Source organism: Poecilia reticulata, chromosome 5 (genome assembly GCF_904066995.2).
Source record: "Poecilia reticulata chromosome 5, P_reticulata-male-v2, whole genome shotgun sequence".
In the NCBI taxonomy this organism is placed as follows: Eukaryota; Metazoa; Chordata; class Actinopteri; order Cyprinodontiformes; family Poeciliidae; genus Poecilia; species Poecilia reticulata.
The window spans coordinates 24,988,001-25,014,409 of record NC_088834.1 but is presented as its reverse complement, the minus strand read 5'-3'; the positions used below and the strand labels follow the sequence as shown (position 1 = coordinate 25,014,409).

Below are 26,409 nucleotides of genomic sequence, written 5' to 3'. Positions count from 1 at the left end.
ACATTTTTGTGTGTTTTATTACTATCCTCCAACCATCTTCCACTCTATATATGGCTACAAATCTTTTACCAGGTTTGCATCTGGAAACTAAAATTTCTACCCATTTATCTCTACAAAGCAAGTGAAGATCAGTCAGATTAGATGGAGACCTGAACTCACATCATTTTCCTCATGATTTCAAAATGATGCACTGCTTTTTGTTGGTGTATGACATAAAACCTAAGTAACACATACATTTGTGGTCGTAACATTGCGAAATCCTAGGTATGAATACTTTGGCATGACTCTGCACTGTGGCAATAGATGATGTATTTTCAGTTTTTATTGCTCTATCTTATTTATCCTTATCATTAAGTTCTGATAGAAAGAGGTCTAAGACACCCTTGAAAACGGACGACGGGTGAAATGCATCGTCTTTGTTCCCTTTTTTGTTATTTACGGAAACGCAGCTCAAACAGGGTGAAAATTTGAAAGTGGATCATTGCCACACTCGACAGCTCCTGTTGGCATAATGGCGGGAAAGTGAACCAACAGCTTTTAAGTGCCTCCTGTCAAAAAGCACTCCATAGATCCGCGGCGCACTTTGAAAATGCATGCCGATACACACGATTGTGCGAACTTGCATAACCCACATAAACAAACTATCCGTTGCATTTGTAAGGCCCATTTAATGTGGACAGGGTTGTATATGGCCATTAAGAGAAGATAAACGCTGATGATGGGTCCCTGCACAGACCAAAGCAGGAAATCAATTCACTGTACGGCCAGGAAGCGTTGTATTTTTTGCTCAGTTCGCATAAAAAAATCTGCTGACTGAACGTTCCAATGGCACCATAACGAACGGCACTGCGGTCCGGAAAAGCAATGATGAGGTGGGATGTGTGTGGGAGGAAGGGGGGGAGGCACAGGAAGGTAGGGTTGGTGGGGGTGGGTGGGTTTGGCTAGGTTGCCAATGATTCACCTCTCGTCACGTTTGGCTTGCTCGAGGCCCAATCCTGTGAGGCGCTGCGTGTTGCGCGGGGGACAAGGAGAGCCGTTTTCTCTCTCCACTTCCACTAGTCTATCCCGTCTTTAGACCTCCACAGCCAGTGGCTGAGTGAAAAATCTCTACCACTGCACCATCTTTTGTTTCCATGACGATGCTCTGCCGACAGTCTGTGCTGGGTTCCCCTAAGGGTGGATTTGAGGGAGGCGGGTGTGGGCTTCACCCCTGCTTCTTTTGAAACCGCTACAAGCTAAACAAGTTCTAGACATAATGAAACAAACTTTGATTTCTTCTCTATAATTGCATAGATGTATTTATCAGTTTTAAACAAGCTGCAGTCCAGCAGACTGACGCGCCCAACTGATGTGCGCTTGTTGCTTATCCATTCAGCTACAACAACTGTTGCTTGGGAAACGGTCTACGAGTTGCCACAGCCACCAGGTACTGTCGCCACGGTGACAGATGGGCCCGCTTGTTGGAGGCCATCACTCTGAGGCGAGATCTACCACTGAGTACATGCACACACGCACACAGCGGATAATCTGCTTAGTAATGTCTTCCATTTAGTGACTGCTGTGATGCCAGGTTGGTGCAACAGTTCCTGTCTGCCGACTTTAACCGTACAGCACCTTTTGTTAGTTTACCCGGTTCAACAGAGCAAAGCTAATCCAAACCAGAGGGCTTTTTTTTTAAATTTTGTTATTTCTCTCAAGTGATACAGAGCAGTTTTTGTCAAACTACATGGAATTATTTGAACTTGGATCCATTAGTTCAAAATGTTATTTTTCAAGCTGCAACAATCAAGGTTTTGTGGCTGATTTCTGACCTCCAGATTTTCTTAATGCGGTTCTGCACTCAGAACACATATATTTTTTTTTTTACATTTTCTGCCTTGGGTGGATATTTATTATTTATGTTAAGAGCGGAGGTGACGTCACACTGTGTGAAAGCGAGCAGTCGCCTGTTCAAAACTGACAAAAAGAACAAGAGTTTAATTTTTATACTATTTTTATCGTCCCGCATTATCGATTATTGGGGTTTGTATTACTATAACAGTTTGCTGTATTTCCACTGAATTGTTATTGAGATGTTCAAATCAGTCATATTCAATCAAATAATAAAGCAGAGCAAATTTGCTGTACTCCATTCAGCCTTCCTATTATCTGCTGAAAGTGTTGCTCTCTCCCACACTTTGGCAATCTGAGTGAACCCTAGGCATGTCTCAATGTTTTGTAGAAAATATAGTTTGCTTTTAAAAAAATCTTCTTGCATCTCTGAGAAGAGCTTTCATTCTTAGTTTAGTAAAAGCTTTGACACTGTTAAAGTCTAAAGATGAAAATAAGCCTCTTGGCAGCTCCGGTTCATTTTTATTTTTTTTACCCTAAAGGATTTAGCTGAGCACTATCTCACAGGCAACCAAAGCGCTGTCCAGTTCGCCCACCTGTCTAAAACCGCTCTTTCCTTCCTCTTGTGTGTAATTGGGTACGGAGGTTGGCCCAAACATCCACAATGCCTTTGATACGAGGGCTTCAGACGCATTCTGCTGCTACGCCTACAGACACACAAAAGCCAGCAGATCCGCCTCTGCCTGCAAATGTAATGCTGACCTTTGTACCACTCAACTTTTTTGTTATTTCTGCCGTGATTTACGAGTCCGTCTTTCAATTTTAAGACCAAATGTTAAGGCTGGGAAAAGGGCTTACATGATGGTTTTTGTCTTTTGCCAGATTTGAAAAGCCCACAACTAGTTGTAATTGTTCATTATTTTCAGGATTTTTACATTTCTGTTGCACGTTACAACTAGCTGTATTTTTCTGAATCAGGCAGCATCACATTGTCTGCAATTGATTGATGAGGCAAAATCAAATTCCGTCGTAACATGCTGACCAGAGATGATTAACCAGAGACGGGGCTCGACCAGTTTCCCCATGATCGGTTCTGATCTTTCTGGGGTTTCAGAAGCTTCTTTCTTTTTCTTTTTTTGTTCATTCATTCCCTTCTCAAAACTAAGAAGTATCACCATATTTTAATTCTAAACACATAAACTAAAAGTGTAAAGTTTTGATGTGCTTTTCAAAGATTTAGTCAAGATTAGATAAATGATGGGGCACCACAAGGAATCCCATATCTATCTGTAAAACCTGCTGCACATTTTTATTTTGTTACATTTATTTGGTTAAAAATATTCAAGACAGACCTCAATGACCATATCTGCCAGTATTTACAATAAAAAATATTTTACTTGTATACAGACAAAATTACTATATGAGATGCACCAATTCTTCAGAAATCTTTCGTTCTAACCAAACCCGATATCTGCATCAAAGATCCCTAGATCTACCCCTGGTCTCTTTCATTTGCATTCTTATGAAAAAATAGAAATCGCAAAGAACATGATATTGTCCAGGAAAAGCCTGATCTCTACTTATTATTACAAGAGATGACCAATAAATCTGCCAGAGATCAGAATCGGCCAATTATCCCCCCAACTGGCTCAGATCAGTGCACAAAAATCAGATAATCATTTATTGTATTTATTGCATCAACACTAAAAACTTCCATTTTCATTCCATAAGCACATTAAGAAGGGCTGTGTGTGTGTGTGTGTGCGTGTGTGTGCGTGTGTGTGTGTGTGTGTGTGTGTGTTATATATATATATATATATATATATATATATATATATATATGAATTAATATAATTTCAATGTAACATAAAAATTCCAGAATCATCACATCAAACTCTAAAGAAAACTATAGGAAAAGTCAAATATGTGCATCCCTAATGTTGACTGACGGCATCCTTTTCCCAGAGCAACAAGCCATTTTCGGATTGACAGCACGATCACGATTGTCTCAAATCTCAAATCACTCTGAACAGTCGGGGGAAGAGGGAGAGCAGGTGGGCGAAAAATGGAGGGGAAAATTGAAGTATGGAGGGCTGGGAAGAAAACTGTTCCAGACGTAACGCAGTCGGCGGTGTCAGCTGTGAATGAACCCAGATGTCTGAGAGATAAAGCGGAGAGGAGCCTGTGTGCACGCATGTCTGAGCAAGATCGTATCCCCTCAGATTCCCTAAAGGATTCACACAATAGTGGCCCCATTTCCTTGGAAGAAATCGACTCGTTTTCAAACGTTGTGCGAGGCTGTTTGTTTGTTACAGGTGTCCGCCTATTGTTCAGTTTTAAAAAAAAAGGGAAAAAAAGAATAGTCTTTGTCCCGTGCGCTGTGTTTGAATGAAGTAGAGAGGAATCAGCGGAGGTGGAGAGGTCAGTCGTATTTCAGCAACAAATTTCCCTCCGAGGATGCGGGCCCGCACTCGCATTCCAGCAACGTGTCAGTCTTATTTTCCGAGCTCGCCTGTCTGTGATAATGATATTTCTGCTGTGATTCCTTTCTGTTTACTGCTCACTCGCGCAGAAACACGTCTGTCATACCTCAAGCACACTTTGATTTGTGTCAGGACTGCTGCATGCAGCCATCTGATGCTAGAATCTGTGTGTGTGCGTGTGCGCGTGTGTGTGCGCACGTGCGTGCGCGCATGCAGCTGAATAGATGTTTACCAGCGCGCGAGGGAGGGAAGGAGGCAGGCTGAGATGGAGCGTAGAGAGGAAGAGGGAGGGAGAGAGGGCGATGATGCTGAGGGAAAAAACGGGAGGGAGGACAGTGAACGGCGAGGTGAGAGAGAGGGAGGACGGGTGGGGAGGAAAAAAAAAAAGAAAAGCCAGCAGGGAAAGGGAGAGACCTGGAGGACGAGCCAACTGCCTATAGATGCTGGAGCCTTCGACTGCGGAGCGCTGCGCTCAGCGGACACAGGAAGATGGTCTCAGTAAGAGGGGAACTGACGGTTGCCTATAATTTAATGTTCAGTATCTTGGACTCCTTCTCCATGGGTAATGCCTACGGCCAGGAACTCCCGAACAAAGCTCGCTTTTCTCTTCTTTTACTCCTGTCTTTATTCCTCGGCTTAATTGCTCACCCAATGTTCTTTTCTTCGCTCTTAGCTCACACTTTTTTCTTTTTTTTTCCCCTCGAACACGCACACACACGCTTTCTCTCTCTGCCTCTCTCTCTCTTTCTCTCTCTCTTGTGCGCGTAGCCGGGGTCTAGCGAGCGCCGGGCTGGATAAGCCCTTGGGGCCGGCCCCGCTGTTTCGCTGCACCAGTCAAGCCAAATGCTGGACGCGGCGGTGATGCAGATAGATCGCGCTGCCTAGACCCCCCCCCTCCCGTCATCCGCCTCCCTCCCCTCCTCGAACGCCAGCCGCGGATGGGCAAGCAAAGGCACCCAGCAGGGAAAGAGATGAGCTGAGATAAAGGGGGTTGAGGGCTAGATGTGCACTGCTTTGACATTGTTTGGGAGTCTGCGTTGTGAAATTATTTTTTTTCCCCTCCCCCTTCTTTTACTTCTTGTCTGAACATGGACTACAAACTCCATTGGTAACCATCTCCCTTTGTCTTTTTCTCTTCTCTGTCCGGCTTCACAGGAGTGGCACCTGCGAAGAAGAGCCCCAAACTGGTAAGTGGTGACATTCCCACTAATTTTCCACCATCTACCTCTGTCCTCAATGTGCAGCTACCTGATCCCAGCCTCCCACTCCCCCATCCTGTGTGCTTGAACTTGTGCTGATGTTGTTGCTCTGTTTGTAGACATGGGGGTGCTATGCTTTTGCGGGGGTGAATCCCTATGGCTTTACATGAGCCCCCCCCCCATACCTTTCCTCATCCTCCAGCGGAGGATGGGACCAGGGGCTTTGATGCGCCGCGTGAGCTGGGTTGCTAACATGCTGATTATGGCACCATGCTGGGTGCTAAGTTTGTAGCGCGAGAGCAGAATGTGTGATCAGGACTGAGACCCCAGCAACCTTTCCTGACTGAATGCATGTTTGTTTATTTATTTTTGTTTGTTTTGCAGGATTATTATGACCTGTCTCCTCCGTACAGAGATTACGCTAGGATGGTATGTGATGTCATTTGGAAGGGGTTAAAAGTGTTTTGGGGAATGAGGTGTTGGTGCTGGGTACATCATGGTGGTGGTTGTCTCGTTGAAGAAAATAGTTTGGGAAAAGGCATGCTACATTAATGTCATGTTTAAATGTAACATACTCTTAGGAGAACGTGCAAAACAAAATCATTAAATGTAGTTGAAGTTTTCTTCTGCTTAGTTTGCAGAACATACCTTTTTGTCATTCTGGTATTCATAGTTATACAAGCAGAAAGAAGACATTAGCTGGTTAGTCAGGCTGTCTGCTCAGGTAAAACCTGACGTCAGCTAATTTACAGACGGGCCTTTTCAGTAAAAAAAAAAAAAGTTTTTACATTACCCTCTAACGCAGCAATTTTGTGTTTGAGACCTCTTCCTCTTTAACCAAGTTAGTACTTTCTTCAAATACCTATGCCATGTCTACAATGGATTGAGAAAATGCATTTTTGATTATAATTGCATTTAAACAAAACACCTAATGTTCATCTGTTTGCTCCTTCAATTAGGATCTGGATTAATTTACCTCTTAAACAATTCTTACCCCTTTTTGTGTGTCCTACATTTAGTACGTTACTTAATTCAATCATCTAAATATTTTTTTATCACTCAATGTTTGCATTTATTTTATTTCTGAGCCAATTTTCGACCTGTTGACATTTATGAAATACGTCAGATTTTTGGTCAAAGTGGGTACCATACTGCCCCCTGGTGGCTGTTTTAATATGTGGTTGACATGAAAAACCACATTAGATAGCACTATTTTCTCCCCTGTAAAATTGGGTATGAACCGACTAAAGACGGTGAAGACATTTAAAGATCAGCACCCTTTTTAAACTACATACTTATTTTGAGAAAAATGCTCGCTACATTCTTTTATTGGTTGTAGTTCAGATTGGGAAATGTGGATGTTGTTTCATTGTGATTAATGAAAGGCTGATGATTTTGGGAAGAAAACATTCATGCTGGCGACATTTATTGCCATACATTCAGCCTTCATGAATCAAAGAAAAGGAGTTCCTGAACCTGGAATTTACTGAACCTGGAATTTGTAGCTTTTGCAAAGATACAGCTAACATAATTTATTGGGTTCAACTGTTATGTAATTTATTAGCCCTCCCAACACTCAGGAGGAGTGTGGCAAACGTCACGGTCAGACAGTGGGCAAGTGATGGAGGTTGTCACGTCAGACCATCAGTTCCCAAAACTATACAATAAAACCTGGAGGCGGGTCAATGCAAACCCGCCAGATCGCACATAGTGTAAAAAGCTTGTGGCGTCCCAGTGACCCCAGGTTTTAACCCTCTTGCGGTCTTAAAGACGGGGCCGTGTCGACCTCACAAGTTTTTTTTACTCTGTACACAGTCCGATGAAGTTGCACTGACCCCACATGTGCTTTACGAGGGTTGTTTTGTGTGTGTGTGGTTCTCGGAACTGACAGTCTGACGGGACAACGCCCCCAAGTTCCCGCTGTCCAACCGTGACCTTTGCTGTGTTCCTCCTGAGTGTCGTGCTAAGACCACAAGGCGGTTAAGATGAGCAAAATTATTTTTTTAGCCATGTTGGTCTTCATTTTTAAACAATGTTAAACATTTTTTAAAAGGTCTTAAAAAGCCTAACGTAACTTTTTTGAAAAAAAAAAAAAAACTTCCATATTTCCTAGTAGGTTTTATTAAGCAATGGAAAAGTATAAGAGCCTTCTGTCAGCAGGCTGACCAGCAATAGTAAGAGGTGGAGGAGGGAGAGCATGGCGATGTTGACATTCCTTGATACCTGGCCAATTCCTACGGTACAAACTAGGATCCAGTACTTAACAAATCTGTTTCTCAGGCAGAAACCGAGATTTGTTTTCTGTCTTTTGTCTTTCCAATTTTGTTTATCTTTTAAAAGTTGCTGGAGCTGGACAAACCAATGCATTAGAGCGGTCTCAGTACATTAAGGGAGAACTCTGTGGCTGTGGAAGGTCAAAGCTAACGGATCCATCAAGGGCAAGAGATTTGTTTTCATTTGCAAAGGCAGGCAAGTTTGGACTTCAGGTGCATCAAACACTGGTTCCTCGCTGGCTAAAACAGGTTCCATTTATTTGGAAAGAAAAAAGTGAAGAGAAGATAATTTATGAACTGATGAACGCATCAGATCTTAAAGTTTGCTGTCAACCCCAGACAATGGCGTTCTCATTAACAGACTCTGTTGATTTTCAAGTTTATCATTGAACCCGTCGAGCTCGCGCTCCGATCACAAAGTGCAAGTTGCAGCTCCCACTTAGTATTTTCAAGAGCATCAAGCTTCTTTTATGTTTAACTAGCATGATGAATATAAACATGAATTGCAGAGGTGTGGGAGGCAGATTCGGTGAGTAATGAGTCAGAATTTATTGAAGACATGGCTGCACTTTGAAGGCCAAACACTTTGATAGTTGAGAACTGACGAGCCCCCTCACCCCCGCCCCCTCCTCGCTGTATTTTTGTCCACCGTATCCAAAGTAATACGCAGTCACGTGACACGAGGAGTCTTAACTGCTGTCATTTTTTCTCCCGCTGCCTCTTTCCCCTGGTACCCCGACTGTAACTCTTTCATTTTGCTGCTTTCTGTTTGAAATCCTCACAGCAGGGTGAATTCTGCACGCTAAGGATAAAGATGAGACTGTAAAAAAAAAAAAAACATACTAAAGGCTGTCAGCTTGCACTTGAGCTCAGAAGTGCATGTGCTTTATTCCGACACCTCAAATCCTTGGGCAAGTGTTTAAGCACCCATGTAATTGCGAGGCCGGGTGCAATTTATGACTTCACCAGTAAAAATCGTCTTTGTTTCAAACCCAAAAGTGCTTTATTCACTGTGATTTCTTTTCTCCATATGCAGCGGGGAATGCAGCTCTTTGTTAAAACTCCCCCCTCTGCTAGACAAAAGGAATAGGCAATGTGGCCCTTCTAAATTGATCCACGGTGTTTTTATCTCAGCCGAATGACTTAATCATGAGAAACCACAGAGATTTTTTTTTTCGTCTCTGTACTCATGCAAGATAACGGAATTTCTCTGAATAAAGCAGCTTGATTATTCTGTTAGTTGATTAAGGTAGAAACACAGCGTGCTTCCTTTTACCCCGAGGAGAAGCAATTGTTGGTCTTTTTTGCTGCTCTAATATGAAACTCTTTTGTATTTGTATCTTCATCATCTCCTCTCACCAGCCGCAGCTCTGATGGCTCTCTTATCTGCGGCAGAGAATGCAATAACCCTTATATGTCAACTCCGAGTTTAATCTTCCATGCTCCATTAAAGCCTATTTTAAAGAGTCAAATGATATTGATCTACTTCCCCTACAGCAATTGTCAAGGAAGGACAGTCAGAGCAGTTCCCAGCATAGTGTTTCCAGCCACCGGAGCGCCCACACGGACTCGCCCGTGCACTCGTCTCTGGCGGCCCCCCTCAGCGAGAGCGGCACTCCCCCGGCCCCCTCGCAGCCCTTGCCTGGCCTGCCTTCCCAGGACTCCCAAGGAGACGGGACCACCCACAGAAAACCCGACCCCTTTAAGATCTGGGCCCAGTCCAGGAGCATGTATGAAAGTAGGCGTAAGTATATGAATTTTTGGTGGCGGTTGGATGAGGGCTGCATGGGGGGCGGTGGGGTGTGCACCCCTGGTGTATTTGCAATGGGAGTTGAAAGGTTTGGGAAGCAAAGCCTGTGTGTAAGTAAGCTGGTTCTAGCCTCTTTACTGGAAGTAGTACCGTGTGCAACCTAATGCTGCGCTCCATTTGTACTCTGAAGTCTGCTTTTTTTTCCCGAGCTCTTAGTTAGAAATGCAAGCAGAAGAAGTGGGATATCCAACTTGGAAAGCATGATGTCTTCAAAGAGTCTTGAGTTTTAAAAGTAAAAACCATTTAAAGATCCCGAAGTTCTCTTGTTTTTTACTCTTCTGGCTGCCTTTTGTCTTATTAAATGAACAGAACACATAGTGCAATACCTCTGTTTGTGAACTTGTTCCTTCGGTATCTGAACAAAATATACATTGCTCAAAAAAATAAAGGGAACACTTAAGTGTTCCCTTTATTTTTTTGAGCAGTATATATTAACAGCCTCTATTAGTAGTAAGCACAGACACCAAATCATTTGTATCCCCATTATGTACCTGCACATTCCCAGTTGTTTCTTCCTTACTTTAAATTCAATTCACACTGATTAAATTAAATTGCATCCTATTTTCATACATGACTGTTACTCTTTTGAGCCTTGCTTGAGCCAACTGACTAATGAAATATGATGGAAAAGAAAATACCTTTTTTTGTATTAAAGTCACAGCCACATTTCCTATAGCAAAATACTTGAAATCCTATTGTCAATTGCTGGCATGGAAGGTCTTGAAGCCAGGTACAAATTGATGCATGGTTGGTATAGAAAGTTTTGTGTCATGCAATATTATTTTGAAGTCTCCAAAAATCACAAAAGAAATTACTGAAACTCCAAAGAGTCGACTCCAGTTAGTACCTCAATAATTAGCAAATCCCACTGGTTTTCTGACTCACAGCTTTGTTGTGACATAAATCCAATATCCACGTTTAGACTTCAGAGACAAATGAAACGCAGCATTAGGCATGCTCTTGCTTGTTTTCAGGTGCTGGAAGCTGAACACAAAGCTGCCAATCAGCCTAACTTGGCTAACATCGAAAGCGAGGTTATGCAGTTACATTGGCTTTTATCCAAATGAGTATTTGAGTTTTGGTTACTTTAAACAAACAAAAAAAAATCAAGTTTCCTCTTAAAAAATGTGTAGTATTTTATTTATGTGTGATAGTTCACAATTATTTCCCCTCGCTCTCTCTGTGCTAAGCTAAGCTAGCTGTGACATTTGGCGTGAAGCAAAGCTTCTGCTCCTGTGCCACCCTTCGTCATGAGTTTGAGGTTGCCTTTTTGGGGGACAGGGTTTGTGAAAGACAGAGGACATTTTATTTAGTTTTTGAAACTTCTGGTTGATTTAAAAAAATGTGTCTTTCTTACTTATTTTGCTGTCTACAACATGTGTCTACAACATGTGTCTACAACGGTTGCTGCTGTGATGCGGCTGCACTTGTGTCATAATTCGCAGTTCAGCTAATTTGGTCATTAACAGATGCCTGGTTAGCACCACGGCTATCCAGTGTTATCAGGCGAGTGCGGATAGTCTCGTAGAAAAAGGTTTCACACATGTTTTTGGTTCTTTTCTCCGCATGGACTAATGATGCCGCTTTTGTTCATTTCTCAGCATTAACACCACTGACATACTGTCCTTCTCATAAGAGCCACGTAGTATGCAATTAGCAGCAATGGTGGAGTGGTTGTCAGTGGATTGCCCAACCCTTTCTTTCCAGTTACCGTGCTAGTAGATGCCTCCAATTAATAAGAATAACGCTCAGATCAAGTGTCAAATCTTGAAGAAGAAAAAGAGAGACTCTGAGGAAAAACACAGGAGTGTGAGAGCTCATAAGTAGTAATATCTCATCAGATGGCCAAACATCTCCTGTCAGGAATGTTTCATTATTTAGAGGGCCGAGAACAATGGCTTGTGCAAAAAGGAAAAGAGAAAAGTGAGACTGGGGGGAGGGGGAGAAAAATTCAAGAGCTGTGATAGAAAATATTTCTACAAGGCGATTCTAATTTGACAAATTCCTTGCAGTTTTTTTTTTTTTTTTTTTTTTTCAAATCGCCTGACTTGATTAGCTCATAATAAACAGAAAATAAAGGAAAATGATTTCAGAATCGGTAAAGAAAGGTTTCCATTTAGTTGTGAGGGGGGTGGACAGGCAAGAAGATGAAATGGGATTGTGACACACGGAAAGGTCAGGAGGAACACCTGGAATTGGAGAGGCCAAGCGATCCGTATCAGGAGGCGTGAATCCTCTCCCTCCTCCTTCTCCTCCTCCTCCTCCTGTGGGCTTTCGTTTCAGAAATCCTTCAACGTTGGCTCCGTAGGGTCCGGGCAAAGAAATTTCTCCACTTTCGCTTTCAATGTAATGACACGCTCTGCTGAGATCAAGGTCTTTCCACGCATCAGGTGCTGAATGATTTCCATTTGCACAAATAATCCTCCACAGAAAAAACTGACTCGCACATCGTTGACCTGTTTCAAATTAGCTGTGCCTGGAAAGGTTGGAGGCTTCATGTTTTATTGGGCTCTGTTTTGATTATCTCTGGGTTTTAACATGTTCCCAGATTAATTTTCTTAATGTTCGAACCAAGCGTACTGTTGCTTTGGCTCTGCGTGTCTATTTTTGAAACACTCTCCGATGCCCGGTTGCCTCACCACAGGGATCGCTTATGGATCTATTAATCGCCACGGGCAGATTGCAACAGTTGGCCTTTGACTCGCTCCGTTACTCTACAGAAAAATACAACAAGAAAAAAACCATCGGAGTAGACTGGAAGGAAGTGCTTCACTCTGCATGGATTTGAAATGTTGACTGAAAGAACAGATTGGAAACAGACTTCTTGCGCTTCGCACCACACTGCCGTCTCTTTGCGGCTTTGGCGGTTTTGGCAGCAGCGGCCTGCGCCGAAGCAAAAACTGAAATCTCTCTGGGGTTTTGTTGAGAGATGCACAGCTGCGACTGTACAAATACTAGCTCAAGTTTATGCATTACTATTTTGCAGTGTCTTGCAAAAATATTCCTACCCCTTGATCATTTTGTTTTCTACACATTTCTTCATATTATTACAGCCTTACTGTTCAATGTATTAGAATTTTAAACTATTTAATGGAAAGACGATGATCGATTTTTAAAAAACAAAATTAGAAAAGTGTGGGAATCATTTGTTTTAACCCCCAAACCACAACCTCCTTTTACTATGATGTGCTTAAATGTCATGAATACAAGTTCATGGCTCAGCATTGTTTGGCCATTCAGGCTTTACCTCTGCATGGTTTCAAAGTGTGGCTCTTGAAATGGTTGCGTGCAGCCTTCAATTCAATTCAAGAGTGACGTGACTTTGACTTGCATGTTCAGGACAATTGATTGAGATGCGCATTAAAAAACAAATGTTCGGCTGCAATTTTCAATAACCTGAGAGCGTTCGAAAGACGTAGATGGATAAACGTGTTCTTAAAACGAAAGATGTTTAGGGGCAAGGCAGATTAGTCATCTTAAACCAACCCAGTTTTTTTTTTTGCTTTCAGTTTATTTTAATAGTAAATCGGGCCACAGACTGAATACACACGCACACCATATTTCTCAGATTTTTATTTGCGAAACCATTAATTTTTCATTTCACAATGACGTTTTTCTACCTATCACATAAAAGCCCAATGCATACATTGAAGGCTGTGCTTGTGGAAAAGGGAGCTGTGGTTTGTCTGTGTTGCGAAGAATTTAGAGGTATGATTTATTTTTTATCTTTTCAAAGCAGTGTCAGCCTTTTAAGTTTATTTTTGGACTTCAATAAAGAAAGTGAACAGATTCACATCTAAAAAAAAAAACCCTTTATCCCTTGCTTACTAGAGGACAATGGAAATGCAAATATACCACATTTTTCATAAAGAAACATTATTCTCCAACTGATGAGTGTAAGATTTTTTTTTTTTTTAACAGTTAAAAATAAAACGTTTACTATTTCAGACATCAAACAAGAGTCCCAGTCATGTAGTTTCTAATTATGTCACAAAATAAAAACAGCTTTGGACCAAAAATAAATGCTCTCACCGTTGATGCACCAGTTGTTTACTCCTCCTGTGTTTGCGCCATGTGACACTTTCATATCAAAGCCTAAAATTACTAAGAGAACCATCAACATACTGACACAAAAGCAAAGGTGTTGCTGAAGAACAGCAGGTCTTATTATGATCCTGATGTTGACTGCAAGAAAATTTGAATCAAGCTTAATGTCCTCCCTCAAACTCATCATGGATGGGGTTTTTTCTCATGGGTGAAGGAACTATGGAAAAAAAAATAATTTCCCTGGGATGACTGATGGTTTTTCATTGATGTCATAGTTCCAGACTTCCAGGAGCAGGACATTTTCCTGTGGAGAAAGGACACGGGCTTCGGCTTCAGGATCCTCGGAGGCAACGAGGCAGGAGAACCTGTGAGTTCCTGAACCTCTCACGAATTTCACCTACTTGCGTTCCTTTCCCTGTTAACACTTTTTTACTTGTATATTTGTGAGAAATCCGACTCGGGTGTTTCAGTAACATGAACAAAAAAACAAAAAAACGGGTTTTATCCCCAGCATCTGAGTGAGAAGCTGCATGGTTCTTTTTTTTTTATGTTGTACTCTAGACAAATTCGCATCATTGATTTTTAACGAAACCGTTTCTCTCTGATGATTTCACTTGTCTTTTTTTCCCCTTCACTTCTTTGTAGGCAAGTTATTGTTTGCTCTGGTTCACTGTCTCACACTGTTGTTGTGTTCTTCCTTCTCCACTAAAGAAAAACCTAATTTATTGTTAGTCCCGGGTTGAATTACTGCACACGTTTGTAAGTCGAAGAGTTAAAAACACAACGGCTAGGTTGACATTGTTTCGTAACGTGTAAAGAGCACATGACGAATGTGTCGGCTGCTTCCTTTGTTTCCTGGTTGGAGTCTGCTTATTTGCGTTGGCCTGTGTTCCAGATCTACATCGGCCACATAGTGAAGTACGGCGCTGCGGATGAGGACGGGCGCCTCCGATCCGGAGATGAACTGATATGTGTGGACGGCACAGCGGTGGTGGGCAAGTCGCATCAATTGGTGGTGCAGCTAATGCAGCAGGCTGCCAAGCAGGGCCACGTTAATCTCACTGTGCGACGTAAAACCAACTACGCAGGTGAGGAGAGACGAGGAGGCCACAGTTTCTACTTTCCATAAAATTCTACATTCAAATGCTTTTCAAACTCGCATTTTGATCCCTTAGTTCTGTTTTGACCTCTGAAAGTTGACTTTTAACTCTTTCTCGCCCAATGAAAAAGATTTTGCCTCCAGTTATGTCTGAACATCAGCAAGGGTTTATAAATAGCCGGCCTTTATTGATATTCTGCGCTTTTTTCAATATTTTGTACATACTTTCAGTAAACCTGGTGGAAAACAGTGTTTATGATTCAGAGAAAGCTTTTGGCCATGTGGAATGAAGCAGTGTGTTTGCTTTACTGGAAAGATTAGGGTTTTTCTGTTCATATTTTCTTACCTGAATTAATTCTTTATATCCATTCCTGTTGGTTTTCCATATTTTGTGCTGGGAGCAGCAGAATTGTCCCCTTTGTCCACTGTTACTCAATCAAGTTAAAAATCCCACCTACGGTCACACTGAACATACTTTTTTTTTGTTATTCTCATGACTGTTTTTTTAATCCTGTCTGCATCGTCATTGTGTTGGTCACCAGGACAACTTTTTAAGGTTTGAAATTAAGATTAAAACAAACTTAGGCTAATATGGCCTATCTATCAAACCCTGAGCATATTACTGTGGTTATTGTATGGGGTGAATGTGCTGTGAGCACATCCAGGGTGTTCAGAAAGAAAACGATGATCATGAAGTTTAACTATTAGCTGACGACATTGTGCTTTTTATTTCAAAACCACAACATCTTATGTGATTTGTGTTGTCAAAACTGATCATTTATAAGTTAACTATCCTATCAAGAAAGCAAACGGACCCAAGACTGTGTGGATCTCTTACGCATTTGTTTTCCTTCTCAATTTTTGACTTTAAAATCTTTCCCACAGTATTGCCTATAGGTTGGAATCTTTTTTGTCGGTAATTATATCTGAAGATCAAAATGTAAAACAATTTGTTGGAAAAATTTAATTATGCTTATGTTATATTCCATGATTAAGTATTTCTGCATACGATTGCCACAAAATAGTCACAAGCTTTGCCAAATGTAGTAATTAATTGATCTCTATATTTAGTTTACACAAAATTTTCTGCCATTTTTCTTTTCTGTGCTTTCTGTGAGTGTGCTGTGTGCAACAAAGGAGCTTATCCCATCAGCTTTAACTGTCTACTTCAAGCACATTTAACTATAAAGACAATGTTAACAGCTTTATAAATGAAATATATACCAGACAAACTCATAAACAATACATATGGTTATGAGCACAGTGCATATTTATGTTGCATGGAAATGTTGCAGTCTCCATGATCACATTTAATAGAAGGGGTTTAATGGAAACTGATTGGAGTTGCAATTCTGCCTGAAAAGACGAACGTTTTACTTATTCATTTCCATCTTAATGATTTTTAGGGCTTCGTTGTTAACATAAAAAAAATTGTTTTTGCCATGATAAAACTTTATACCTACATTTTTATAGTAAATAGTAGTGAAATAAAATGACTTTCTGTTAAGGTGCTATTAATTGTTTAATGATATTTAAAGTATTGATTAGAGGAAAGCACCTTATTGGCATTTCTCCTCTAGCTCAGTGGATACTATTAATCAAAAATCAAGGCGCACAACAGCCGGCTCATTTTTTTGTTTTTTTTCTCCAGTTATTAAAATATTGACGATATTCTCCAGATGCTGTCAGCACATTAAGGGTATGCGCAAGGAGGCGTCCCATTAAGCATAAAGTTTACATTAACGCTGATGACTCTCTGCTTTCCAATCCCCAAATGTCTTTAAGACTTCTCTGCCATAACTTTTTAAATATTTCTTTTCAATGGCATCTCGTGCTTTGATGCTGTTCAGAAGCTAAGATGTACTCTCTCTACTTTGCACTACATGAGCCATTACTTATAGCACTATTTCTATCTATATTTATCACAGCTCCACAGGGAGACTGGGGCCTCCCTTACTCCTGTATGTGCTCGACCTTTTTCCTTCCTCCTCTTTAGTCTGTGGAGCTGGAAGCAATCGGCCTCTGCTTCGAATAAACATTTCGCTGCATCTCTGATGTGGCGGTGCTCATCTCCGCTCCGCTATGCCCCGCTCCTCAGCAGGCCCGTAAAGAAACAGCCCGAAAACGTGATGGAGAGGATAACTCAACCTTTGGCCCGATGACGGCAGCCCAGACATTAGTCCGTTGCTTGTTCCCCCGTCCGCCTTGGAGGGCAGATGGTATGAGGCGCCTTCCCCGAGCCGCCGTACAGGAAATGAAATGTGGAATGAAATTAAATGTGGAGATTGTGCAGGCAGGACACGTCTTTGGTTTAGCTTTTGTTCACAACACAGTAGAGGGCAGAACACTGAAGGAATTCGTCCTCCGACGCAAACCAGCAGCGAGAAGAAAGTACATTTATTAGACTTACTAGAGTAGGCGGGTAGAGTATACAAAAATGGTACTCAAGTACGAGTAGCACTACTTTGAAATATTCTAAGTAAAAGTAAAACATAGTCGTTCAAGAAATTACTCAAGAGTAAAAAAAGTATTTTATATAAAGGCTACTCTAGTGCTGACTTCCTTTGGATGGAGAGAAAAATTTTATATTATGTGCAATTTCTGGTACTTTAAAGACTAAAATGCAAAAATATGCACACAAACAATGAGCGATAAAATACTTCCAGTGACGATATATGGCGTTTGCTGTAGTCACTTGATCTCCAAATGGCACAAAAGGCTCAGCAGATTAAAAAAAATAACCTTAAAGCAAATCTTGTGCAAGAGCAAGAAGTCTCACTTCAACGTAAACTATAGGTTTGTGTTTCTGCCTGGTGGCTAAAACACATTTGTTCTTCCTTAGTTAAGCATCCAGAAGCTTTACTCAAGTAAGAGTGGCAATACTTCATAATCTTATTACTGAAGTAAAAGTATAAAAATGGTGTGCTACTCATTTCTTTCTTTATTTTATTTTTTGTAAAGTTACTCAAGTGAATGTAACTGAGTAAATGTAGCTAATTACGATCCACCTCGGCTTAATTGATGACGTAAGATTTACTTGTGTAATCGTCTCATTGTGCTGTGCATCATTTCAACGTCTCCCATTTCTCTTTAAAAGCAAAGACTGGCCCAACTCTCACCAGCTGCTTTTGATGTGCCTCTTGATGTTTTGAGGCTGGCTCAGCCCTCCGTCTCTTATTCGCCTTCTTGTTTGTTGTTCTTTATTTACCTTTTATAAAATCTCTCTCCCACTGCTTCCTCTTTAACCCCTTCCTGACCCTACACTTCTGTCTCGTGCAGTTAAATCAGAGGGAGACGTCCCTCCGTCGCCAGCGTCCTCACACCACAGCAGCACCCAGGCGCCCAGCCTGACGGAGGATATGGGCAAGCGCACGCCGCAGGGCAGCCAGAACTCCCTCAACACCGTCAGCTCCGGCAGCGGCTCCACCTCTGGCATCGGTAGTGGCGGAGGAGGAGGAGGCGCCGGGATCGGTGGGAATGCTGTGGTCGCCACCGCAGCTGCTACCACGTCCTCTCAGCCCCCAAACGGCACCACAAACTCGGCCCCCGTCGCCGCCGTGCAGCCCTACGACGTGGAGATCCGACGGGGCGAGAACGAAGGCTTCGGTTTTGTCATCGTGTCGTCGGTGTCGCGGCCCGAAGCGGGCACCACCTTCGGTAAGAGACGCTTCGCTTAATGAACCTGAAGAATATTCGCAGGTTATTAAGTTACATACAGATATTACAATTACAACCCAGCACCAACTAAACACACACCAGGCCTTTTTTTCTTTTTTTTTTTTTTCCTTACCTTTGGGATCTTTCATCTGTTTTTGTCTCCTTTGTGGAACTCCTTTGAGAACCACCGAGCGCTAAATAGCCTGACAGCAAGCACAGATTCTGGCTATTTACAGTCACACCAGATCAGTATCAACAGCGTTCAAAGAAGCGCATCTTTTTCTTTTTTTTTTGCCTCATTTCCTCTCCAGCCTGTCAAACCAAGACACTGAAACCCTTTCTTCCCCCTGCAGCTGCTGCTACACTCACACAAAGCTTTCATAATTGATCACAAGTGAAGTGGGTCTTACGTAAGACGTCTGTATTATTCAGCTCCACTTAAATTGCTTCAGCCGAGCAGGTTGGCACTAAAAGCCTAATGACAGCTTAATGAGGATGCGGTTCTCCAAAGGGTAAATAGACGAATCAATGAGACTTTACTGATATTTAGCTTTTTTTATAATATTGAATTACTTGATTACTAAAAAATATTACATTTCCTTGATTTTTTTGATTTTTTTTAAGCCGTGACGTTTTTCAATACCTTTTTTTTGCTCTTCATAAATTAGTGGTGCCTCTTTCTAAGCAGTGCACTCAGTGCCATGCGACTCACACTCCTTTGAACTATTTCACATATTTAAACATGCAACCACATAATTCAGTGTATTTTTATAGTATTTTATCGGATAGACCAGCACAAAGTATTGGAACAATTCATTAAAATTGTTCACAGATGGAAATCTGAAATGTGTGACTTGCATTTTTCTTTACACCGATACCTCAAAATTTACCTAATTGGCAATTCCACCTGTGTTTGATTTGATTAAGCGGTGTTTGCGACCAAATGCGAGCTTTAGGTTACTATGAGAACACCAAGGTGCTGGCAGAATTATGCAATGGGAATTATTTTTTTTTCCTTGTGGTGTTATTGTCCTTCACTAACAGTAATCAGACAGGAAATAGTTGGAGAGAGAAGTGGGGATGACGCAAACTGAAACCTTCTAAGAATATATATTTCCGACTAGATAAACTAAACAAAATCTGGTTTGAGAGAGGAGCCTTTAACACCTGTAGGCTGCCCAACAAATTTGGGGAGAATTTAGAAACTTTGATGCCTGTTTTTTCAGAAATCTGGATTCCAGAAGCCTGACATTCACACACCCATAGCTGCTTCATTTCTTTTTTATTTTTTTTATTTCCATGTTTGACATTATTGGAAAGCTTAGGATCCACACTTTCAGAATCTGAAGATAACTCAAAACTGCCTTGTGGAGACTTGTTCCTGGATTTGCTGAAACCAGTCGCTAAATGGTTAGTGTTGACTGCAGGGCAATCCTGGAAGAGAAGCATGTAGAGTGGCTGGAAAATCATAGAGGTTAGAGGTCAACGTTCCAGCAGAACGAACCTGTGCATACGGCCAGAGCTAAAATCGAAAGATTGGGTTTTGAGAATGTTCATATATTCGACTGGCTTTGTCAAAGTCTGCGCCTGAATCTAATCAAGGTTTATATTTGCTATAAGTTTCAGTCCATATCCATGCAGACCTGATGGAGAGCAGAAGGCCTCCAAGTTTACCTGCATCAAACTGTGGTTCCTGCACCTCTGGACTCACCAGAGACGGGAGGCTAAAGTTGCCCACCACTTCAAATATTAATTTGTGAAACATTTTGAAAACCATGCATTACCGTCCTTCCACCTCACAGTTCTGTGCCCAAATGCGTTAGTCCATGTGGAAAGAGAGGTTCAGGGCTCTGAACTGCTCTGTCTGTCTCTGTTGGCATGCACAGACTAAAACTTAGCATCGCAGGTTTGCTCACAAAGCCACCAATTTCTCCTTCGCAGGAGCATGGCGGGAAGCACGAACCAGCAGTTGAGCTTTATTCGCTCTGACTTAACATGTAAAATTCACACGAGGCATTTCCTTCTTTCCTTTTGCGCTTAATATTTTACAGCATAAATCTGACTGCATTTATTTAACGGATAGCTAGGGGTTGGCACTTAGACGTGTTTGTAGCAGAGTAAAAGCAGTAAGTGCGTCGCACAGGTGGAATGAATAGAAATGAAAAGGGAAGACGAGATTGATCGCAGTCTACCGTCTGCGGACAAAGAGGAAGAAAACACCTCAGGGTGGATGGGGAGATGTCAGCTCTGATGTATGTTTGTCGTCTCCAACATCCTGCAGGTACAGCTATCTGGGATGTAACAAATCAGAACTGTTTCCATACCCGCTTCCTGCTGCTAACATGGAAATATCCGAAATATACTTAGACTAGTGGTATCACACAAGGTCTAATCCAAGGAGACTATTCAAGAGTGAAGACTGGATGCAGTTTTCCAGTGAATTTGAGGGTTCCTACACAATCTTAAAAAAAAAAACTTTAGCATTTTTCAAACTAAAAATGCCAAGGAGAATTTTTTATTTATTTTTTATTTTTTTGTCCAGGATCTTGTCCCATTTAATGTCTACGATTGTAAAAGTTTAACTTTCTAATATTAAATTGGACATCCTTGAGATTAATTACCAATACAAATGATAGATGTATAAAAGTTAACACAGTGATTCATTCTGATTGGATTCGTCACAAGATCATGAATTCTTGGTGTTGGACTCAGTTTTATTATATCACTGGGATATATGGTTTCTAGCAGAATGTTTTTTTTTTCTTTCCTATGGAGCTGCATTATTCACCTTTGAGGTCTGATGAACTGGTTCTAATTTTACATCCGTTTAACTTTTGATTTAAGTGATTTCATTGCCTAGAAATTTAAGATAGAATGGAAACAATGTACTGAAGCCTGTGGGACAGAGGAACTGGCTTTGAATGCAACCAAAAGTAAGAGAATATTATCACTGTTAAAGCATCAAAGCTTACATCTTTAACCTGATTTTTTTAATAGACAGACAAATTTATTAGAGTTCATGCTGCTGTTTGATGCATTCAAAGACTAAACATTTGGAGAGTTGAGAGTTTTGATGCATTTAATAAGTAGCAAAAAACAAAGAAACATTTCAATATCTGACTTGCTGATCGCTGATCAGAGACGTTTATAAGGAAAACTGGTCAATTCCAACAAGTAATTGGTGCATTTTTTATGATGGAGGTTAAGCCAGTTGGCATTGTCTTTATTTCTGGACTGAATTAAATCTATTAACCCCTGATCTCCAGAATTCAACAAGTCGGCATAATGTGATGATTGGTTAAAACAATCAGGAGATGTTTGAAGCGGTTGAAACTCCCAACGACAACAAGTTTGAGATTTACTTACCTCAAGTTAACAGAACAATAAAAGTGTAATCGCAACGACACTCAAGGAAAATAATTGGTATTAATTGAAGCACGACAAAAAGAGCTACATCATCTTTTTGAAGACGAGACAAATACACCTTCAGTCAGTCTTATGTCTGCCGTGGAATGCTGCACCTCAGGTGATGGGTTTTATTTTTCATTTCTGGAGCTTTTAATACTTGAAACTCAGATATAAAACCCAAATTGAAATAAGCCAACATCACAGCCTTAAATCTGGAAAACTTAACTCTGGATTAATCATTTAAAAAAATACGTCTGATCAGGTGTACTATGTAGATACATTCTGATTTCTTCATAGGACAGAATAGTGTTCTTTGCATACAACCCTGACAAGATGATCCTCTCTTCTTCTCTCAGGGACTTTGGCTTTGCTTGCTTTGGGGCTGCTGGTAAATTAACCCTCAACTCTGTTGATCCTCTTTTTTTTCTGCTCCTTTTCCCCCTTTTCCCTTCTTTTCCCATCTCTCTAAACACACACACACACTCACACATTGAATCGCATATCCCAACATGTCAATGGTTGACCAAAGCTGGAAATCCATGTGTGGCCATGCCTCACAAAATAGGCCGCATCATCGAGGGGAGCCCGGCGGACCGCTGCGGGAAGCTGAAGGTCGGCGACCGCATCCTGGCCGTGAACGGGAACTCCATCACCAACAAGTCCCATTCTGACATCGTCAACCTCATCAAGGAGGCCGGGAACACCGTCACACTGCGAATCATTCCCGGAGATGGTGAGTGGACGACGACGGCGGCCGCAGTTAGTTTGTCCGCGCATCAAAGCTTGCGTTTGACATCTCGGAGCGGCTTTGTCGTTTGTCAAGAAATGCGGCGCTGAAAGGTTCTCCTCCAAGAGGTTTGGATTATCCAGGGCTCGTACCAATGATTGATTGATCAAGAAAATGCAAAAATTTCAACTAGGAGATTTCAAAGTTTGGAAAAAACTTGATATTTATTTACACCCCTTGAAGCCGCACCATTTTTGTGCAACTGAACGTTTAATTAAAAGGCTAAATTTGAAAAGCGGTATTTACAGTTGAAACTAGATATTTTTATACACCTGATAAAAGGCGTGAAGATTTAGTAGGTCAAACCAAACAGTACAGATTTAACCTTTTTTTTTTTAGCTTTATTACAAGTTTACCAACTCATAAATGAAATCTTATTAAAACTTTTAATGTCATATTAGATTTGAGAAGCCGCTCTTTTCTTAATCTACACTTTGAGGAGTTGCAACGTTTCCCCTGTGAGAGATGGAGCTGAAGTTTCTCTGCTTTTTAAAGTGAGCGAAGCGCCCCCGCAGTGTTGACAGAACAGCTTCTTTGGGGTTATTTGGGAATCTTCCCAGCCGTTGCGTTTTTGCCTCTGGCATGCCCCCTGCTTTCGGAGCATGCAAGAGTAATTTAGTTGTCTTTGTTTGTTTGTGTGCGAGAGAGAAGCAGAGAGTGATCTAGAACTTCTGTGTACGCAAGTGTGTGCTGTACGTGTTGTGCTTCGCTTAAAAATCGCCGCGCCTTCCTCATAAACGCCGATTAATAGTTTGTGCGAGCGTGAGGAAGGCCGTGCTCCCCATCAACCCGCTCGCCGGTGGAGATTTGAGATATTTGTCCGCATCGCTGACTTCAAGCTCACTTCATGAATGAGGAGGGCTTTCGTCGTCTTCTGTTTCCGTCCAGAGCAGCTTACGAGAACAGCGAGACAAAATCGCTCTGGCAAACAGACGTACAGAGCTGTGGAGAAAACACTGGGGAGAAATAACCAGATGTGCTCGACATGAAACTTCCTGTTTGTGTTCGTGAGCATGTGTCAACCAGGCGCCGTCTGACATGGAGACAGTCGTTGGGGGAAGACTGCAGGTTCTCTTTAAAAGTCGGCTTCTAAGTGCAAATTTCCTCCACTGCTGTTTGCTAACGGTTGCGTGTCTCCGTGTGGATCTGTAACGTTTGCGACGCGAGGAAGAGCTTCTCGCACGGTTCTGCTCTCGTTGCTCCGGCGTGAACGTGGGGATGGAGTTCGCAGAGAAATTTGGAAATGAAGCTATGGAACATGGCGGTTTGCAGCAGAAAGCAGATATATTTTTTGTAACATTTTATTGTACAGTTTGTAAGATAAAACCTATTTTAACCATTGTAACATTTGTAACGAAGCTGAAACGTGCGTCCAGCACTTCCATTCAACCGGCCTGAGTCAATACTTTGTAGAAACACGTTTCATTTTCACGACGGCATCAACAAGCTCTCCAGTTCCGGGACAATATTTTTACTTTCTGTGCAAAATACTTTCAGCTTAGTCTGATTAGTCTGGGACACACATTCTTGATTGGATTTAGGTCTGGACTTTGACTAGACTATTCTAACAAATGAATATTGCAGCACTGGCTATGTGTTCAAAAGGTTTTTAGTTTTAAGTCACTTGCTGACTCCCTGCTGCCCAAAGCTGTAACTACTTTGTATAAAACAAAAACAAAAAAAAAAAATATATATATATATATATATATATATATATATAAATGAACTATGTGGTTGTGGTGCAATGCGTTGTGGTAAAAGTGTAAATGCTTTTGTTTGTTGCACAGTTTTTTATTTTAATTCGGGTCAGGGGGGCATTCTGATTGACTGAGAGGCAAATGAAAGAAATGATTCAACTCTTCTGTGCATTAAAGGTAATAAACGGCAGTGTTTCCCCAGCAGAATGTAAAGACTAACAGGAAACATTTAGGGGGGGGAGAGATAAATTGTGAAGCGTTATGGTGCATGCTTTGCAAATGAGCAGATGGAGGGTTGACTAGATTTTTACGAGGACAATAATGAAGCTGTAAAAGCCAACATCCAGTCTAAAAACCGAAACTCATCCTGCATCCTGCCCAAACTTCTGATTGCTAATGTTTGCAACTCATCAGGTAACTAAAATGTTAAGTTATAAAGAAAGAAAAAACCTAGAAAGGGAATAAAGCTTTCTAAATGCAGCAGCAATGTTTTTGTTGCTGTGTAATAAAACCAAAATCTGATTTCGTCGCTGCAGAGATCCTGGAAAATAACCAGGAGCTTTTTGTGTCAGACTGTCTGTTCCGGTCCAAAACGAGATGCGCGCCTTTCAGGTGGAAATGAAAAGCGACAAGTGCTTTGACAAAATGATCGACGGCCCAAACTTGCTGTCTGATGCTTGTCTCCCGGATGTTTTCTGAGTGTTTTAGGAAGCTGGAGGTGGAGCCGCAGGGCTTTCTGTGGGTCAGCTAATGCTTTGGAGCTGACAGCTGCTGAATGGCCACAAGTGTGCAAACCCAAAAGAAAAAAAAGAAAATGTTTCCAGTGTGAAAAATTGATTTAATCCATCACAGTCTCCTGGAACACCGGATAGGCCTCGGTTATTATGCAAATACCGTAAATTATGGATTTATGCTAAATCAGGAAAAAGCAAACGTATGTAGAAGGTTTTATGTTCCCTGAAGAGAGAGAGAGAGAGGGGGAGAAAGAGAGGGGGGAGTCTTAAGAAATCTAGAGTTTGCATGCAGGCTTGGTGGGAAGCTGAAGAGGCAACGCAGTCATGTGGAGCAGAGATGGCTGAGACACCAAGGAATCGATTCGATTGAAATTTAATTCCAAAATACTTTATTGATCCCAAAGGGAAATTAAATGTTGTTGTAACTCATAGTTCAAAGAGTTTCCATCCATCTATTCAGGCTTTATATTTAAAGCCTTTTCTCAACAGAAATAGCTTCTGCAAACTCTTTCTTTTGCAGAAATATTTTATTTCATTTCAAGTCAGGATTCTGCTAATGTGAAAAAAAAACATGGAGTTTGAAAAGTAAACATTTAGAGAAACTCTGGGTATTTCACATTGATTTTTTTTAAATTAACTTGTCCATCTGTTGTGGTGGCACCGTCTTCTCCTTGTCCATGTGCTATTTAATGAATGGTAACGCCATTCATCTTTCTGCCTTTTTTCCCCCCCCACAGAGTCATCAAATGCGTCTTTGTTGACGAACGCCGAGAAGATTGCCACCATAACCACAACTCACACACCTCAGCAACAGGCGGTACCTGAGGCCAGGTGAGCAGCACTCTTTGAAATGAACTTTGAATTGATCGGAGAAGCTCTCAATGGTCAGCTCTGTTTAGTCCGCTTTAATCAATTTGCAGTTTGTTTGTCCGAGAACGTCCGGTTCATTTGGAGAGTCGTGAATGTGCAATCAGACTCTGGTCTGCCTAAAGCTCAAGGTCTCGATTCAGTTGAAGTGAACTCTGGTGCAGTTCGAACGTATATGGGAATGCCAAGCGGACCCGAGGTCGCTCTTAAAGCAGGAAGCCAATGATAGCGCAGTGCATTCTGGGTAAATGGAACCAAACCAAATGAGTCTAACTCTAGAGGGAAAAAAGAGACAAAAAAGAAATCCTACAACCATTAAAATGTGATGCCACTCTGTATATATATATATATATAAAAACTCATATTTTTATTTTATTTTTTCAGGACCAACACCAAACCAAAACAGGAATCTTATGAGTTTAATACCCCACCAAACCCTCCTCTGCAGCCCCCCATCCAGCCAGACTCGACTCAGGTAAGTAAAAAAACGCACACCGGTCATTCACCTGTCCATTCAT

General features: G+C 41.5%; 1 protein-coding gene across 11 annotated transcripts in view; it reads left to right on the top strand.

Moving 5' to 3' along the window:
• The window catches only part of magi1b (membrane associated guanylate kinase, WW and PDZ domain containing 1b), a 143,852-nt gene that overhangs the window by 107,609 nt on the left and 9,834 nt on the right, over window positions 1-26,409 (top strand). For 4 of the 11 annotated variants that reach the window (XM_081607359.1, XM_008409551.3, XM_008409548.3 and 1 more), the window contains 9 exons: window positions 5,469-5,500; window positions 5,897-5,941; window positions 9,283-9,529; window positions 13,918-14,009; window positions 14,538-14,730; window positions 18,021-18,398; window positions 22,336-22,539; window positions 25,762-25,855; window positions 26,276-26,366. In XM_081607359.1, the coding sequence (XP_081463485.1) occupies window positions 5,469-5,500; window positions 5,897-5,941; window positions 9,283-9,529; window positions 13,918-14,009; window positions 14,538-14,730; window positions 18,021-18,398; window positions 22,336-22,539; window positions 25,762-25,855; window positions 26,276-26,366 (1,376 nt within the window). The remainder of the gene's footprint in view (window positions 1-5,468; window positions 5,501-5,896; window positions 5,942-9,282; window positions 9,530-13,917; window positions 14,010-14,537; window positions 14,731-18,020; window positions 18,399-22,335; window positions 22,540-25,761; window positions 25,856-26,275; window positions 26,367-26,409) is intronic. The other 7 variants (XM_008409554.3, XM_008409553.3, XM_008409557.3 and 4 more) reach the window with 4 other exon arrangements.